Here is a 19,338-nt window from a genome sequence, read left to right as displayed (position 1 = left end):
AATAATTGGGGCATATGATTACAATAAATTTTCCATTTTATACCATAATTGAAGAATCTTCAGAGTACTTCACCTATATGTATATATATATCTATAAATAAATATTCTGAAAAATTGCCAACATATTTCATCTTCAACAATAACAACAACAATACTCCATATTTATAACAGTGCCCTTATATCATAATATTGCAGAAAACTTAAACAATAGCTGAATAAACTAAGGATAACAAAATTTATCAACATCAAACCTTCTCTCTTTATAATATATGAGGAAAGTCAACAAAGTTAACTGTGTGATGCACTAAATAGCTTTTCTCTGTTCTTAGAAAACATATTCCAAAACTGTTGTTGGCTAAATAATTTCAATTCTTTACATCTCATAACTCATCCATTAGCTAGGCACTACTTCCATAGAAAAGTAGATGATCAACATTTAATGAGTTGTGTCACATTTCACTATCTGCCATGATTTTTATCTAAATTGAGCATTACATTGAATAAGGTGATTTAATTAATATATGTACTGAAGCTGTATGTTACAGAACAGGAAATAATTCTCATATGTATACCATACAAATGTAATGCAAAACAAGTTATAAGGAGGTTTGAATGAATGAAGCGTTTGTAGGAGAAATGTGCTATGCAGTCAACAATCATTTTATCTTCTCATTTGATACATCTTTACAGTAAAAAAAAAGTATGTACTACATACAAACATCTGTAAGCTTTGAATTACCAGCCAATAAATATTAAAAATGAAAAGATAGGTAAATGGCAGCTGTGTGGTGTCTACTACACCAATACACAACAGTTCATTAAGCACTTCACCTCATTAAAAATAGTGCATCACCAACCTTGCATGGGATGTGTGTAAGGATGATCTACTCCCTATATGTTACAGCTTATATGCCATCACCATACTGATGAAACCAGAGTGTAATCCTCTATTTTTGAGAAAAAATAAAAAATAAATAATAATAATAATAATAATAATAATAATAATAAAAGCAGAACAAAATGTGACACTAGACTTGCTATGAACTATTAAAAACTGGTCATCTACACCCAAGGCCTAGTTGTTGCCAGAGTTGCCAAATATGAAAAAATAATAAGTTAATAAATATCAGATTGTCAAAGATGGCTGAAGAGAACACTTTCTGAAAATGGAGAGAAGCTGTCCAGCTCATCACACCATCAACCTGATTGACTTTAATGTAAGAAAAATATTGTGTGTGGCTACAGAACACAACACAGTTAATAACTTATAACTTATGAGACTATCAAAGTAAAGAACAGTAAGTAAAATATAAATGCCCTCTATCAAATACATAATATACCAGAATTCAAGCTGTAGACATAATCTTCCATGTAGTAAACAAATACATAAAACTTATTCCATTTCAATATAAGCCAAGTGCATCTAACAATTATTGGAAGTATAACGGCTCATCATTCTATTAGCCACTTCCCTCCAGTTTGTGACTTTTCCTGGTGGAAGGCCTGCTGAGATGGGATCTCCTCTGGTCACTGTGTTGCGTGGACAGTACTTGAGAGTGTGAGCAGAGTCACCTGTGGCATTGCAGAGGGGACACACATACATCCTTAGCACAGGGCACTGGCAATGACCTCGTTCATCCTAAGAACAAGTGAGCAATAAATTATATCGAAGAGGTACTAGTCATGAAAAAAAAAATATATATATTGTATATAGGATGTATTCATGTATATCAATAAATGGCATGTGAACATGAATGATATCTTGAACCTGGTTGTTTAATATGAAATTAATGAAATTCAACCACTGCTCTTAACTTGCAGGTTTAATGCTTAATTGGGTTAAAATAAATACCTAAATGGCTGGTATACAGTATATATGATTATAAAGCAGAAATATAGAGAACAAATTTGAGTTTATATTGAAACTTGTTCATTGTAATGTTCATGCAATTTATTTAATTCTGGAAGATGGTTATATTATTGAGTTATAGTTATTTATGAAAACAGCACCTCCATTATCAAATTTTACAAAATTTCCTGAAATATATTTAGAAATTTATTAATGATCTGTAGTGATTATGGTATAAAAGGTTCTTGGTTTGCATAAAAGATGCATTCTAAGCAGGTATAATATGAATATCAAAGCCCACCCAGAAGTAAACCAATAAAATTCAAGGTTGTTGTACATTATGAGCAATTTCAAGTTTTATGCTTATCTGTTTATTTATTTTTTTAATTTGATTTTTTTTTCACAAATTTGCACATGATTTAATCTATCAGTCTCTGTCATTTCACTTTCCGTTGGTGCATCCCAAAGAAACTGACAGCAACAAAAGAATCAGCACCAATCTATCAACCAAATACCTCCTCCTTGCTTGTTCAAGCCCTTCCTCTCTCTTGACATCTCTTTTCACACATGCATTCCTTTAACCTATCCTTCTTTCAAAGTTACCTTCCTCTCCTGCTAGGACTCTCAGTTTCACTTAATCTTATTTTACAGACTTCATCTTCCATCTTCTCCATACAGGTAAACCATCTTACCTTATTTATATTCATTCCACCACTTTATTCTAAAACTCAAACACACTACAGTACATATCTTAGTTTTAGGTTAGTGCATTTGCAAATTAATTTGATTGTGCATTAAACTAATACAGCTTTTATTTTATGATCATTAATATTTGATCAACTGTTTAAAGATTCATATCAGCCTGAAGCAAAATTAGAATTTCATGTATATTTGATGTATACCTTCAACACATGTGATTTATAGAAGGTAGAATGGTAATTATTGTTCTTGCAAAACACACATCCTTTGGTGGACAAGGGCAATGAGGTTGCTGTGGCAGGTTTCTGAGATGGGTGTGTGGGCAGTGCACTATTATTGTAAGATAAATTACCCATGCCTCTTGCATCAGTTAAGAATGAGAGTTCCTGCATCAAGGCAACCAAATCTGTAAATAACAATAAATATTTAATATACTTATTCATGCAAATAGGCATCAATAAAATGTTTATTGTATTATAATTATATATATATATATATATATATATATATATATATATATATATATATATATATATATATATATATATATATATATATATATATATATATATATATATATATATATATATATATATATATATATATTATTATTATTATTATTAGAAATTGTTACCATTCATGGTCAATAGTATATTATAGAAAAGGTAAATAATAATGTACTGGTGCATAGCCAGAACACAAAGTTACCTGTGTGCTGCTTTTGTGGTTGAAAATTTGAGGTGGTAGCTTGCTGGTTACAATAGGAGTCACGAGGGGAAAGGCTGAACGGAAGAGAGTTTTGATGAGAGGACAAATCACTTGATGCTTGACTTTGGTAAAGATTATCTATCTTTTGGGAGTCACTGTATAATGAATTAGATATATTTCCTATATCTTTAGTTGTTGGTCTCAAGACTGAATGCACTGGCTCCCATGACACAGAGTTGACACCAATCCCATAGGAATCACTACCAGTCAGGGCATCTTGACTGGGACCTCCATACGGTGCTCTAGGATTAGTATTCCATACATTACTTGATAAGCTTTGCTGTGGAAAAAGCATTTCCTTGGAGAGAGAAATGGAGTCTTTTTTATCTAAAAGAGGATTATAACAGCTTTTACTTCCCACAGCTTTTGTGCATGTTAAAAAAATATTTTCCTTCTCACTTTTTCCATAAATATCCTCTGTAATGTTACTAGAATATCTGGCACTGTTTGATAATCCTAGGTGATGTAAATTACTGGATCTCTGGTTGGTGCTGGTTATGGGATCCCATGGATTTCTCATACCTAATTGAGCCACATCTGTATCACTGTCACCATAGGGAGACTTCCACACTTCCTCGTACTTTGTGGAAGACTGAAAGTTTGAATTTATTTCATATTCACTTGACACATTATTGTCAGTGAGGCTGTTTATAAAAGGTAAGAAAGTTGTTTCACTTAAATCTTGTTCTTCAGACAACTGTTTCCACAATGAACTTGTGATTTTGGGAGGGCTGTTCAAACTCTTGCTGCTCTCTGATGATGACTGACTCCACTGGCATGACCTGAAAAATAGTCACTATGTGGGTAAGGAGGTATCCCTTAGTGGTATTGATTACTCAGTATGCATTAATGGGTTGCACATCCTCCCTTTCATGTAGTTACAGTGGCACTTTGTATCCTATATTTCATTGGGAGTTTACCTCCTGTACCTACTGCATCTACTATACCAACAGTTATACTCATACATCTACATTAGGAAAAAAGAAAAAAAAAATTACATTAGGTATTTAACTTTTCCTTCCCTGCAGGTGAAACACTGAAAATGAAGAGCTGGGATCAGAAAGCTTATGATTACTACTCATTTTTCACTTGTTTTGCTAAACCATCCATTTGTAAATGGTACTTACTAGCAAAATATTTCATCAGGCTGAAGTAGAAAGAAAAAAAAAAAATTAAGACTTGCATGTACAAATGCCTTGTCAAATTTTGTAGGTGTTCATACTTGTATATTGAGACAAACATGCAAGGTCATCTGAGTTTGTTCCAGTGAATCTTGAATGTTTATAATATATATATATATATATATATATATATATATATATATATATATATATATATATATATATATATATATATATATATATATATATTAACTGTTCTCTTAAATCTATTAATAGTCGTGTTCCTCAGGTTTCTGTCCTGCCATCCACTCTCTTCCTAACACTCATCACTGATCTAAACCAAACTTCTTGTCCTATCCACTCCAATGCAAATGACACCACCATGCACTTTCCCACGTTTTTTTTTTCGTAGACATCCACCCTTCAGGAAGTAAACAGTTCATGCAGGGAAGCCACAGAACGCCTGACTTCTGATCTCTCTAAAATTTCTGATTGAGGCAGAGCAAACTCGGTATTGTTCAGTGCCTCAGAAACTCAATTCCTTCATCTATCAACTCGACACAACCTTCCAGACAACTATCCCCTCTTCTTCAATGACACACAACTGTCCCCCTATTCTACAATGAACATCCTTGGTCTGTCCTTTTCTTATAGTCTAAACTGGAAACTTCACATCTCATCTCTAGCTAAAACAACTTCTATGAAGTTAGGTGTTTTGAGATGCCTCTGTCAGTTTTTCTCCCCCCCCCCCCTCCCCCCAGGTCTTGCTGCACAAGACTTTCTTCTTTCTCTCGCCCCTATTCTGTCCACCTCTCTAATGCAAGAATTAACCACTATTCTCAATCATTCATCCCTTTCTCTGGTAGACTCTGAAACTCCCCGCCTGTTTCTGTATTTCCACTTTCCTATAACTTTAACTCCTTCAAGAAGTTGGTGTCAAGACACTTATCCTTCTATTTTTGACTAATGCTTCGGACCCTATTCAGGGACTGGCATCTCAATGGGCTTTTTATTTATTTATTTATTTTTTGTTGTCTTTGACCGATGTCCCTCCTACATAAAAAAAAAAAAATAAATAAAAAAAAAAAAAAAAAAAAAAAATATATATATATATATATATATATATATATATATATATATATATATATATATATATATATATATATATATATATATATATATATATATATATTAACATTGTTATTATTATTATTATTTTTTATTTTATCATTATTATTATCATCATTGTTATTATTAACTGAAATTTTCTTGAGAGCAGCAAGTGAAGAGCCTTTCTTTCCCCTTTCACCCTTGATTTCCCTCATACGTGGACACAAAATAAAAAAAATAATAAAATAAAAAAATAAATAAATAATGGTAGTATGCCTTATTTACTGTGCAGCAAAAAAAAAAAAAATTAATAGAAAGAAAAAAATGCGTAATATGGGAAATAATAAATAAATATTGGTAGTATGCCTTATTTACTGTACAGCAAAAAAAAAAAATAATAATAATATAATTAATAGAAAGAAAAAAAATGAGTAATATGGGAAAACTGCTATACTTTTCGGTAAAAATCTGAAATGTGCACAACTCACGCCAGCCACTAGTGTAGTTAAAGTTTGATATTTCTTGTCTGTTTAATAGGCGATACATCCAACATTTTTTCACGTCAGACACAAGTCTACAAATTCCACATGTAAAACAAAAGGTGATGATGTTACTTGAGTGCGTCGGGTTCCATGTCACAGCTTCGCGGTGCCAACAGGTGTCACGAGTCGTCACGCGTCACCCTGCCGTCCTTACCGCCTCGCCTGCTCGCGACACTCCGCCTTCTGCCTCGCCGCTGCTGCCGAGGGGAGAATTAACATACTTTTCTGATTTATCATTATGTATCTATTTATCTATTTTTATATTAGAGGAACACTTGCTTAGGGTTACAAATGACTTGAAAAAAACAAAAACAAAAACAAAAAAACACTAAGGTGCTATTAAAAAGTCTAAAAGAAAGGGATAAAAGAATATCCCAAATTGATTTGTATTAATAATTTTATCACATTTTGATGAGAGTATGTAACATTTCTGTTTTTTTGTTAAATTTAATATAAAATTATATTCTTTGACGTAATATGTCGCACTCTTTTTGTACGCTGACCTACGGTACATCCCACTGAACTCTAGACCTCAGTGGTACACCCTATATAGTGTTACACACTTTATATATATATATATATATATATATATATATATATATATATATATATATATATATATATATATATATATATATATATATATATATATATATATATAGTGTTTCACACTTTTTACTGCAAAATACTCGAGAAAATTATATTTTACAAACTACTCTCTTCCTACTTTCACACTACTCGCTTTCACATTCACTCTTGTAGTTTATAATTAAGGACATAACCAACATGATATCTACCAACATTTATATTACAGTACTTAGAATGATCCAAATGCTATATTTCATTGCAACACACACACACACACACACACACATTATATATATATATATATATATATATATATATATATATATATATATATATATATATATATATATATATATATATATATATATATATATATATATATATATATATATATATATATATATATATATATATATATATGGCTAAGAAATCAGTCATTAAAAAAAGTATGTTTAAAAGTAAATATTTTGGGAGATGCATTAAATTAAACAATTTTGTTCAGTCTTACAATTATACGATATAGATAAGGAATTAATATGATGTAAAAAGTTATAGGACGTGTTATGATGGGAGTGTAAAGTTGGCAGCACTGCACGAGCTAGGCAAGGTTTGTTTACATGTTACTATTCCCACAGTTGTCATCCCACGTCCCGTCGTCACCCTCCAGAGAACTGCTTCTAGAGGTGGGGAGTAATTTACGGCACGCGCTGGTGATGGGGGAGTGTGTGCCAGACTGTGTAGAGGACCAGTATTGCCACCGACACGTACAGTTCTCCAAGGAAGCGTGTAGGAAGTTACTGTTAAGTTGCAAAAGGAGACAGGAAACTGTGTTGCTTACCTAGCTGGGCAGGATAAAAGAAGTCAGCTTATCGGCGTTGTGTGACTGGTTATGGTGGGGAACTGTACCAACCAACGAAGCTCACATTTTGTTTGATTCTGCGTCAAATTCACAAAGAAAATGTAACAGTTCACCCAATAACAGGAATCTGGCAGAATGAAGTGAGATGTTCTTGTTCACTTTACTTCTGTCTTGCCTTTCACACCGCCCCATCACTTCAAAACGGGTAGCGTTGCAATTAGGTAATGGTAAACTTACAGCTCTACATAACTCCTTCCAGATAATGTAAACAAAGGTGTCCTGAGAGGTGAGGATAGGTTGGTGAGTAGCTGTGAGAGTGAATTTTCAACAAACAGCTCTCTGTTAATTTCGAAACAAAACCATTTTTTTTTCCTACAATGAATTTCAATATGTGCAGAATTATCCCACCAATTATTTTATTTATTTATTTATTCAATTATTCTTTCTTTCTTGACGTCTTTATAGAGATGAAGAAAATATTATCTTGGGTTCCTTTTAGTCTCCAAATGAAGGAGAGAATTTCCCACATTTTAAGCAGCAAAAGATGAGTCACACATCAACCCCTTCTTATCACAAAGCACATTTAAATAAAAATAGCAAGGAGTCCCCTTTGCCACCGGATGTAAGGTTGAAAGTGATGGGATGCGGAAACATAAGCCAAAGCAGGACTGGCCATAAGGGAACTTATGTGTTAGGTGAATGCTTGAGACAGTGCAGTTAATATATGTATATAATTTGTGCAGCTTGTACAGATGTATATGCAGAGAGTAGATTGTTTTCATTGTTCTCATATCTTGGATGAGTCTGCCCTCCATACAGCCTAACTTGTCCCTTTATCTTGTAAGGGAACTTTGTGTCTGGATGTTTAGCCAGTTAGCATACAGCTCAGGAGAGGCTCGGTTGTGTGCTTGTTGGCCAAGACACTCCCCGCCGTGTTGTGTTCCTCATTCTGTATTGCAATTATGCACATCCAAAGGTCCTCCCAGTGTTTTCATGGTTTAACCATCTATAACGTGGATTACTTGCATTATACTAACAAGACAATGGCTGTCTGTTGGGGTGAACTTGGATGGTCCACAAGACTACCTATCCCCTTCCGCCTCATAGTAGCCTACTAGATGCAGTGTGTTCATTTGTAGATTATTAAGTGATGTTAGATTTAATTTCAAAATGTTCCTCACCATTGCATTACGGAAGAGTCAAGAAAAAATTGCAAAGTTGACAGTTGGTGGTCTTCAGCCTGAGACTGGCAGTTTCATAATCATTATTTTTAATAAATTAGTAATTCTCAAGGATAATGAAACTTAGGTTCATGTAAGCAAAATAACATTGAAAAGATGTTTTCTGTTTTTATTTAAGAAGATTTTATGACAAATTTTTATTGAAAATACAAAATTACAAAGTTTCTGTTACACTTATATATTTGACTAATGTGATTTAATGGTTTGTTTTGACAGCTGTAGCTTCATGTGATGGGGGATGTGGAGGGGGATGAGTTGGAGGCTGTGCGGAGCATCCTGGTGGAGGTGCAGCTGGGGCAATTCTTCACTCGTGTTAGGGATGACCTTCAGGTGAGTGTCCATCAGGGTTGTTCAGGGCTTGTGGCTTATGCTTGACATTGTTATTGTAGATGTATTTAATCAGTATATACAGAGATGAATGTAAGATTGCAAAATGCATAGATATAAAAGAATTCATATCCCACATGCCTTAATGTAAGGAATATTTAAATAAACTATCATGTACCACGTTTGTGGTTGTGAAGACTACTGTGTTTGAAAACATATAAAATATAAAAGTTTACCTTTCATTCAGTGTGGCAACAATATTTTCTCCCCAAAAATGCATCCATGAAACAGAGATGTGTTATATATGCCCATTAATGCTTTAATTATTCACATTTTTCCACCTTAATCCTTTATATTCGTTGCCTGACCTTCTTCACAGGTGACGCGACTCAGCCACTTTGAATATGTCCAGCTGGAGGACCTTGAGCGCATTGGGCTTGGCAAGCCTGCTGCGCGCCGCTTACTGGAGGCAGTCAAGAAGCGACGCACTGCAGCATGGATGAAGAGCTTAGTGTCTCGGATCCTTCCCTCCACCACTGGCTCCTCCAGTCAGGGCAAAAGCAAGGCATCTGCTGTATCAGATGACTCACACACACTAGGCCTCACCTGCCTCATTCCTGAACAGGTGAGTGAAGCCATTGTTTGGTTGTTCAAGTCTTTTTCCAGATGTAATAGTTTGTAACTGGTTTTTAAAGAATGTAGAATAAATTATATCACGTGGCCTTTAAATTACAGTCTTGTACAATGAAAGATGCCCACTTCATAAAATAAGGGCAACATAAAAAAAAGTGTCGAGTTCATAATGAAACCTTCAGTTAGATTGATGCCATATGTATAATGGTGATGTGGTATCCTAAGATAATTATATCCAGTATGTCAGTATATGACTACAATGAAAATTTAATTTGAGAAACAAATTCTGCTTAACCATAATACTTGACTGGAGCTGATTCATGTAAATTTAGAACATGCCCTTTGAAATGGTGATGTTAATGCTGATAGGGATGACATTTATGTGGGTGGTGATGATAATATTGTGTGTGGCAGGAGCTTATGCTGGGCCAGAAGATTGGAGATGGCAGCTTTGGGGTTGTTAAGAAGGCTCAGTGGACAAGTTCAGGAGGCCAAATGAAGGAGGTATGTGCGCCTAAAGGCTTGAGGAAAGTATTACATACTAAAGAATGTTTCAGGTATTGTGTTATGATTAATGTGTGTGTTTCATGTCTTGCATCCACTTTTGATTACCTTTCTGAACTTAAATTAGTATAGGAAGTGAGGAATTGAAATGGAGATGTCAATTATTATAAGAATTTGAATTATTAAAGGTGGTAAAATTGAGATGCAGAGAATATGTTAGTAGTCAGGAAACAGGGAAAATCTTGTGTGGGGTCTAGCATGCTGGGAGTTGTGATAATATTATGGAGAAACATATTTATTGAGATGAGTTTCATACTAACTCTTCCCGGTATGATGACAGGTGGCAGTCAAGATACTGAAGCAAGATGTCCTCCATGTGCCAGGGACATTAGATGACTTCATCAAGGAGGTGCAGGCCATGCATCAGCTGTCGCACTCCAATCTGATCCTGTGAGTGTTAACTGGGACTGATCATTGTGAGATATTTGTGATTCCAATAAGTGTTTCATAGTTGAGGTAGTTATGGGATTATACATAGTTTTTTTTTTTTTTTTTATGTAGGAAGGATACTGGCCAAGGGCAACAAAAATCTAATAAAAAAAAATGCCCACTGAAATGCCAGTCCCATAAAAGGGTCAAAGCAGTGGTCAAAAATTGGTGGATAAGTGTCTTGAAACCTGCCCCTTGAAGGAATTCAAGTCATAGGAAGGTGGAAATACAGAAGCAGGCAGGGAGTTCCAGAGTTTACCAGAGAAAGGGATGAATGATTGAGAATACTGGTTAACTCTTGCGTTAGAGAGGTGGACAGAATAGGGGTGAGAGAAAGAAGAAAGTCTTGTGCAGCGAGGCCACGGAAGGAGGGGAGGCATGCAGTTAGCAAGATCAGAAGAGCAGTTAGCATGAAAATAGCGGTAGAAGACAGCTAGATATGCAACATTGTGGCGGTGAGAGAGGGGCTGAAGACATTCAGTTAGAGGAGAGGAGTTGATGAGACGAAAAGCTTTTGATTCCACCCTGTCTAGAAGAGCAGTATGAGTGGAACCCCCCCAGACATGTGAAGCATATTCCATACATGGACGGATAAGGCCCTTGTACAGAGTTAGCAGCTGGGGGGGTGAGAAAAACTGGCGGAGACGTCTCAGAACACCTAACTTCATAGAAGCTGTTTTAGCTAGAGATGAGATGTGAAGTTTCCAGTTCAGATTATAAGTAAAGGACAGACCGAGGATGTTCAGTGTAGAAGAGAGGGACAGTTGAGTGTCATTGAAGAAGAGGGGATAGTTGTCTGGAAGGTTGTGTCGAGTTGATAGATGGAGGAATTGAGTTTTTGAGGCTTTGAACAATACCAAGTTTGCCCTGCCCCAATCAGAAATTTTAGAAAGATCAGAAGTCAGGCGTTCTGTGGCTTCCCTGCGTGATATGTTTACCGCCTGAAGGGTTGGACGTCTATGAAAAGATGTGGAAAAGTGCAGGGTGGTATCATCAGCATAGGAGTGGATAGGACAAGAAGTTTGGTTTAGAAGATCATTAATGAATAATAAGAAGAGAGTGGGTGACAGGACAGAACCCTGAGGAACACCACTGTTAATAGATTTAGGAGAAGAACAGTGACCGTCTACCACAGCAGCAATAGAACGGTCAGAAAGGAAACTTGTGATGAAGTTACAGAGAGAAGGATAGAAACCGTAGGAGGGTAGTTGGGAAATCAAAGCTTTGTGCCAGACTCTATCAAAGGCTTTTGATATATCCAAGGCAACAGCAAAAGTTTCACCAAAGTCTCTAAAAGAGGATGACCAAGACTCAGTAAGGAAAGCCAGAAGATCATCAGTAGAGCGGCCTTGACGAAACCCATACTGGCGATCAGATAGAAGGTTGTGAAGTGATAGATGTTTAAGAATCTTCCTGTTGAGGATAGATTCAAAAACTTTAGATAAGCAGGAAATTAAAGCAATAGGACGGTAGTTTGAGGGATTAGAGCGGTCACCCTTTTTAGGAACAGGTTGAATGTAGGCAAACTTCCAGCAAGAAGGAAAGGTAGATGTTGACAGACAGAGCTGAAAGAGTTTGACTAGGCAAGGTGCAAGCACGGAGGCACAGTTTCGGAGAACAATAGGAGGGACCCCATCAGGTCCATAAGCCTTCCGAGGGTTTAGGCCAGCGAGGGCATGGAAAACATCATTACGAAGAATTTTAATACGTGGCATGAAGTAGTCAGAGGGTGGAGGAGAGGGAGGAACAAGCCCAGAATCGTCTAAGGTAGAGTTTTTAGCAAAGGTTTGAGCAAAGAGTTCAGCTTTAGAAATAGATGTGATAGCAGTGGTGCCATCTGGTTGAAGTAGAGGAGGGAAAGAAGAAGAAGCAAAGTTATTGGAGATATTTTTGGCTAGATGCCAGAAATCACGAGGGGAGTTAGATCTTGAAAGGTTTTGACATTTTCTGTTAATGAAGGAGTTTTTGGCTAGTTGGAGAACAGACTTGGCATGGTTCCGGGCAGAAATATAAAGTGCATGAGATTCTGGTGATGGAAGGCTTAAGTACCTTTTGTGGGCCACCTCTCTATCATGTATAGCATGAGAACAAGCTGTGTTAAACCAAGGTTTAGAAGGTTTAGGATGAGAAAAAGAGTGAGGAATGTACGCCTCCATGCCAGACACTATCACCTCTGTTATGCGCTCAGCACACAAAGACGGGTCTCTGACACGGAAGCAGTAGTCATTCCAAGGAAAATCAGCAAAATACCTCCTCAGGTCCCCCCAACTAGCAGAGGCAAAACGCCAGAGGCACCTTCGCTTAGGGGGATCCTGAGGAGGGATTGGAGTGATAGGACAAGATAAAGATATGAGATTGTGATCGGAGGAGCCCAACGGAGAAGAAAGGGTGACAGCATAAGCAGAAGGATTAGAGGTCAGGAAAAGGTCAAGAATGTTGGGCGTATCTCCAAGACGGTCAGGAATACGAGTAGGGTGTTGCACCAATTGCTCTAGGTCATGGAGGATAGCAAAGTTGTAGGCTAGTTCACCAGGATGGTCAGTGAAGGGAGAGGAAAGCCAAAGCTGGTGGTGAACATTGAAGTCTCCAAGAATGGAGATCTCTGCAAAAGGGAAGAGGATCAGAATGTGCTCCACTTTTGAAGTTAAGTAGTCAAAGAATTTCTTATAGTCAGAGGAGTTAGGAGAGAGGTACACAGCACAGATAAATTTAGTATGAGAATGACTCTGTAGTCGTAGCCAGATGGTGGAAAACTCGGAAGATTCAAGAGCGTGGGCACGAGAGCAGGTTAAGTCATTGCGCACATAAACGCAGCATCCAGCTTTGGATCGAAAATGAGGATAGAGAAAGTAGGAGGGAACAGAAAAGGGGCTACTGTTAGTTGCCTCAGACACCTGAGTTTCAGTGAGGAAAAGAAGATGAGGTTTAGAAGAGGAGAGGTGGTGTTCTACAGATTGAAAATTAGATCTTAGACCGCGAATGTTGCAGAAGTTAATGAAGAAAAAGTTGAGGGGGGTGTCAAGACACTTAGGGTCGTCGACGGAAAGGCAGTCCGACCTGGAGACATTTATGGTCCCCTCCCCAGATGGGGACTCCGAGGCTGGTGTAGGAGTCGCCATGATTTTAAAATTTTTGAGTGAAGGGTGTGTGTGTTATTGGGTGCTTGTAGTTTTGTGTGGAGGAAGAGAGTTGTCTTTAGAGGGCAGGCTGTGACTGCCCCCTTGTGTTGTGAGACACAAAGGGAAACGTTCAGTGAGGTCACAGCTGGGTTTAATGATAAGTTCACAGCACCCCCTGAACAGTGCTTTAGACCTCACTGGGAGTAATTATCGTTTCGGCAGGTGTCTACTGCCTCCTCCTTGAAAGTTGGCAGCTTGAATAAGTTGGCAGCTTATGACTTTGGATAAGATATTGTTCAAAATTTTATAGCTTTTAAAGTATGCTAATTTTAGTTTGTTGTTAGATTGTCAGGTTTAAGTGAGATATTCACTGAAATTTCAATATATTGACTGCATTTTAATTTCTGTTTATTGCTCCTTTCCACTGGCTACTGTTGGAGCTAAAAGTGTGAATGATGTGTGTGTGTGAGTAAGAGGTGCCTTGTCTGGACCGCCATGTGTGGGATTGCTGGCCTGGTATATAGATAGATAGACAGTTTAATGATACATTGAATATGAAGACCTCTTTGACCTTATAAAATTATGAAGTAGGAGTTGAAACAAAATTCAATCCTAGAAGCATGTGATCTTAAAACTCTTGAATTTTTGTGAAATCTTAATATTTCTCTCACCAACAGACTGTTTGGTATTGTCCTTTCCAACCCTCTGATGATGGTGACAGAGCTGGCACCTCTTGGCTCCCTCCTTGACTATCTCCGCAAACAGCTCTGTCACATCTCAGTCCTGAGTGAGTCAAGGAAGCTGTCCCATATCTACTCCGTCACTCACTTCTAGCACTGCCATATGATCCTGTTGTTGCAGAACTTTAGAATCAGAATCAGTCCATCAGTCAGTTAGTCATTCACTCAATTAATCAATCAGTCAGCCAGTCAGTTAGCTAACCATTTAATCTCATTCTATCATGTTTTAATTGAAATCTTATGTCTCCCTCTCATTTATTACTTATTTTTATCTGCCCACCCAGTTACTTTATTCTTCTGTTTTCCCATTTGTCTTTTCATTCACTCATTTATTATTGATTACCAGTCTTCTCAGCCTCTTATTCTGTTGTATCTCCTCTTGTCTTTTCATGCACTTTGTATTTTGTTCCTCTGCCATTCAGTTGTATGTCTCCCTCACTCAGTTGTCTCCCATTAGTCTTTCAGCTACCTACTCTTATCAGTAAGCAGTCATTCATCACACCCATAATACCTCAAGTCACATTACAAGATATCTTTGTCATGGCAGTATTTCACAACATTTTTTTCATAATACTACTACTCACATTACAAGATGTCTTTGTTGTGGCAGTATTCACAACATTTCTTCATATCTAAGCAGTGGTGTCATCATTACTGCTCCTGATTGCAGTATGATGAGATTTTGTATAATCTTCCTACATGTATTAAGTTCCATCATGCTTCCATACTATATTATTTTTACTGTTCTTGACAAATCTATTTAAGTGTTTTGGATATTTCTCTTACATAAAATAAGATGGATAATTTCTCTTCCCTTACAGCTCTGTGTAACTACTCTGTACAAATAGCCAATGGGATGAAGTATTTGGAGAGCCGACGCTTTATACACCGTGACCTGGCTGCTCGGAATGTCCTCATGGCCTCAGTGGATAAGGTAAACCAGCTGGCTGAGGTATAAATTGCTCCTGCCATTCACTTGTGATTTTAGCAAGTGACTGAAGTTGACTAAAGGGAACACTACCATGACTACTACTACTACAAGGTTTATTTTGCCATCAGACATATCTTACACTATGGAACAGGAAAAAATTAAGAATTATATACTGTATTTACCAGTATATTAGATGCACCTCTGCATAAGACACATCCCTATTTTACAAGGATGTTTTGTGGAAAAAATTTCATTATGTTTCATCATAAATTTATTGAAAAAAAAGATAATAAGTGTGTGTGTGTGTGTGTGTGTACCTAGTTGTATTGTACAGGGCATGAGCCAAAGTTCATTTTGTCCCGTCTCCATAACCATATTTATCCAGTTTCTCTTTAAACATGTGTACACTATTTGCCACAACTACCTCTTCCTTCAAATTATTCCAGATTTCAATAGTTCAATACAGGAAGCTGTATTTCTTGATGTCACTTGAACATCCACTCTTCTTTATTTTCTTCCCTTGCCCCCTTGTTCGTCTCTCTCCCTCCTCCATCTGTGGTACCAAGTCATTTCTGTCTGTTCTTTCTATATTGTTTACTAATTTGTACATTGTTATCAAGTCTCTTTCTTTCCTATCTTGTAGATCTCTTCAAGTCTTTCTTCATAGCTTAAGTCTTTCAATTCTGGTACCATCTTCATCGCTATCCTCTGTAATCTTTCCAGTTTCTGTATGTCTTTTTTTTTTCTATATGGAGCCCAAACTACTGCTGTGTATTCCAATTTAGGTCGTATCATGCTTGTTATAGTTTTTTCTTTATCAATCATTTCTTTATCTAAATAGTTAAACACCACCCTAATGTATGTTAACAAACTGTATGTAGAGCTGAATATTCTGTTTATGTGCCTTTCAGGTGATAGTGTGTCCTGGATCATTACTCCCATTACTTTTTGTTATTATTTCTCCCATTTTGTAATTCCATGGAGGTCTCTTTTTACTTTTTCTTATTTCCAACACATGGTATTTTCTGGCATTAAATTCTGGTTTTCATCTTTGGCTCCATGCATGTATCTTGTCAATATCTTATTGTAACCCCTTGCAGTCATTTTCATCTTTATGATTTTCATTATTTTTGTATCATCAGTGAAAAGGTTTATATAAATCCTTTTATATATACCTTTTCTTTTATATTTAGATCCTCTGTCATATCATTTACATATATCTGAAACATAGTAGGCACCAACACAAATCCTTGCAGTACCCAATGTGTCACTTTGCACCAATTTGAATTAGTGTTCTTGATTATTGTTCTCATTTCCCTCCCTTGTAAATATTCATCCATCCATCTCAATGTTGCTCCCTTTAGACCTCCTTCATTCTCTAACTTCCATATAAAGCTTTTGTGGGGAACTTTATCAAATGCTTTTTTGAGATCCAGGTATACTACATAAACCCATCTGTCCCTCTCTTGCACTCCATCTATTACTCATATTAAACCTCAGTAGATTTGTGACAGGATCTCCCCATCCTGAATTCAAATTGCTTTTCTGTAATTATCTTTTCATCTTCTAAATATTGCACCCATCTATCTTTAATTACTATTTCACAAAGCTTGCTGACAATATTTGTTAGTGACACTGATCTGTAATTTAATGGTTTCGTTTTATTTCCCCCTTTGTATATTGGGACTATGTTAGCTCTTTTCCATTCCCTTGGTACTTTTCCTTCTTTCAACAAGCTGTTGATTATATCCAATGTGAGTTCCTCCATTTGTTCTCTGCTTTCTTTTAATACCCATCCATTTACTTGATCTGGTCCCATAGCTTTTCTAACATCCAGCTCTTCCAGCAGTTTCTTGATTTCTTGTCTCCTTACTTGTATCTCCTGTATTCCTTCATTCTGTGATACCACTTTTGGTGCCACAAAATCAGTTTCCTTTGTAAACACAGATTGAAAACTCTCATTCATTAGTTCACTCATCTCCTCAGTAGTTTCATAAATTCTTCCTTCTCTTTTTAACTTCTTTATGTCATCTCTGTTTAATTTTTTCCATTTATGTATCTGTAGAAGAGTTTGGGCTCTTCCTTGCATTTTATTATTGTATCACTTTCAAAATTTATTTCTTCTCTTCCTATTATACCATATTCATTCTTTGCCTTTTTGTACTCTTCCCTAGTATTTGTGTTCAAATTTCTCATCATTTTCCTCCATGCCCTGTCCTTTTTCTTTTTTGCTTCTATGCACCTGGGATTATACCATTCATGTTTCCCAGTTTTCACTTTATAACTTGGCACAAACTGTTGCATCCTGTCTCTATACTTGCTTAAAAATATCTCATATTTTTCTTGTACTACTTTACCTTCAAATAGCTCCTTCCAGTTAATTTTTCCATAAAATTTATTAAGTTCTGGAAAGTGTGCCTTAGCATAGTTCTGTCTCCCATTTCTGTATTGTTTTTTTCCTGAGCAACATTTTTTCCTCCTGTGGTACTATTTCTATTATCACATGATCACTTCTTCCCATTGGACTTAGACAATGTATACTTGGTCTACTTTCTGGGGTTTTTGTAAACACTAAGTCCAACTGTGATGGTTCTTCTTCTCTGCATCTTGTAGGTTCATTCACCCACTGTCTCATTGTATTCACTATCTTGGTTTGCATAAGTTCTTCGCTCCATGACCATACATTTTCTTTCACTTCCATCTCCCAGTTAATTCCTTTAGTGTTGAAGTTGCCTACTAAGAGCACTTTGTTTCTTTTCCTTATCATTTCCTCTATGCTATTTCTTGTTTCTAGTTGCATAGTTTTATATCTGTTGGTCTCCCATGCATTAGTTTTTGGTGGTATGTACGTCACAGTAACTTTCCTTTTTTCACTTCCTTTGATCTTAATCACAACACTCAAAGTTTCTGCCATTCCATCACCATATTCCACTTCCTCAACAACAATACCCACTTTTGCCAATATCATCACACCTCTTCCTCCTTTTCCTTTTCTGTCTCTCCTCCATGTGCTATAACCTTCCTTTGCAAATCTTATCTTTATTTCCTCTTTTAGTTTAGTTTCCATTAAACATACCATGTCTGGTTTATTGCTCTTTAGGTAGTCTTTAAGTTCCAATAGGCTCGACACTAAACCATCTATATTTGTATACATAATTTTTAAGCTTCAGTTTGGTGATCTTCTGTGGCATCTTTGTACCACCATTTCCTCACTTTCATGTCCACAACTTTCCAAATTAATCTCCTCACTTGTTCCTGTTTTCTTTCCTCATTTTTTGACTGGGCCTCTACTCTTAACTCTTTCAGTTTACTTCTCTCTTCTTCATTCATGTCTCTTTCTATTCATATTCCCCACATTCCTTCTACTTTTGTCAATTTTCCTGTTCTTTGTAACACATTCCACTGCTGTTTGTGACATGAATCTTATTTTCATTGGTCTTGTTTCATTTTCGTCGTACTTTCCAATCCTATAAACCTCTTCAATTTGTTCAACTATATCCTCTCATTCCTCTGTCACTTCTGCTATAATTTCCTTAGCCCCTTTTTGCCTCTTCTTTCTCTCTCTGGCTATTTTCATGGGTAGGTTCTCCTTGACCCCAAATACCACCACATACATCTTTCTCTGTACTGTGTCTCCCACAAGATTACTTTTATCCTTTATTAATTTAATCACTTGCTTTTCCATGTCCTTTTTGTGTTCCTGTTGCTGTTGCCTTATTATCTCCTCCATATCCACCTTTTGTTGTTCTCTCTCTGCTTTCCAATTTTTTACTTCCTCTGTCACTAACTCTTTTACTTTTCAACCTTAATCTCTCTCT

At 36.3% G+C, this 19,338-nt stretch overlaps 2 protein-coding genes across 9 annotated transcripts in view; one reads left to right on the top strand and one right to left on the bottom strand.

Annotated features, from left to right (window-relative positions):
• Positions 1-1,320: 1,320 nt before the first annotated feature.
• On the bottom strand, positions 1,321-7,534 carry LOC135089553 (uncharacterized). 2 transcript variants are annotated; one of them, XM_063985236.1, is made up of 5 exons: positions 7,516-7,534; positions 6,162-6,286; positions 3,257-4,098; positions 2,752-2,954; positions 1,321-1,639 (listed from the first exon to the last, which is right to left on the bottom strand). In XM_063985236.1, exons 2-5 carry the CDS (start codon positions 6,179-6,181, stop codon positions 1,424-1,426), a joined length of 1,281 nt encoding a protein of 426 aa, XP_063841306.1. In that variant the 5' UTR covers positions 6,182-6,286; positions 7,516-7,534; the 3' UTR covers positions 1,321-1,423. The 2 variants fall into 2 exon arrangements, with proteins under 2 accessions (XP_063841306.1, XP_063841307.1); XM_063985237.1 differs by lacking the exon at positions 7,516-7,534 and adding an exon at positions 4,315-4,352 and having other exon boundaries at positions 6,162-6,252.
• Positions 7,253-19,338, top strand: part of LOC135089551 (uncharacterized) — a 28,557-nt gene continuing 16,471 nt past the window's right edge. For 4 of the 7 annotated variants that reach the window (XM_063985233.1, XM_063985234.1, XM_063985232.1 and 1 more), the window contains exons 1-7: positions 7,273-7,360; positions 8,994-9,107; positions 9,484-9,729; positions 10,152-10,241; positions 10,582-10,691; positions 14,527-14,636; positions 15,411-15,523. In XM_063985233.1, coding sequence (XP_063841303.1) covers positions 9,009-9,107; positions 9,484-9,729; positions 10,152-10,241; positions 10,582-10,691; positions 14,527-14,636; positions 15,411-15,523 — 768 coding nt within the window. In that variant the 5' untranslated portion in view covers positions 7,273-7,360; positions 8,994-9,008. The other 3 variants (XM_063985230.1, XM_063985229.1, XM_063985231.1) reach the window with 3 other exon arrangements.

The sequence above is a fragment of the Scylla paramamosain genome, chromosome 33 (genome assembly GCF_035594125.1).
Source record: "Scylla paramamosain isolate STU-SP2022 chromosome 33, ASM3559412v1, whole genome shotgun sequence".
Taxonomy (NCBI): domain Eukaryota; kingdom Metazoa; phylum Arthropoda; class Malacostraca; order Decapoda; family Portunidae; genus Scylla; species Scylla paramamosain.
This window is presented reverse-complemented; position numbering and strand designations above follow the sequence as displayed.

Coding starts and splice junctions, on each gene's coding strand:
- LOC135089553 (XM_063985236.1), bottom strand. CDS start 6,181: ATGGAACCCGACGCACTCAA. Junction 4,099..6,161: donor ATGGAACCCGACGCACTCAA/GTAACATCATCA, acceptor ACTATTTTTCAG/GTCATGCCAGTGGAGTCAGT. Junction 1,640..2,751: donor ATAAATCACATGTGTTGAAG/GTATACATCAAA, acceptor ACTTGTTCTTAG/GATGAACGAGGTCATTGCCA.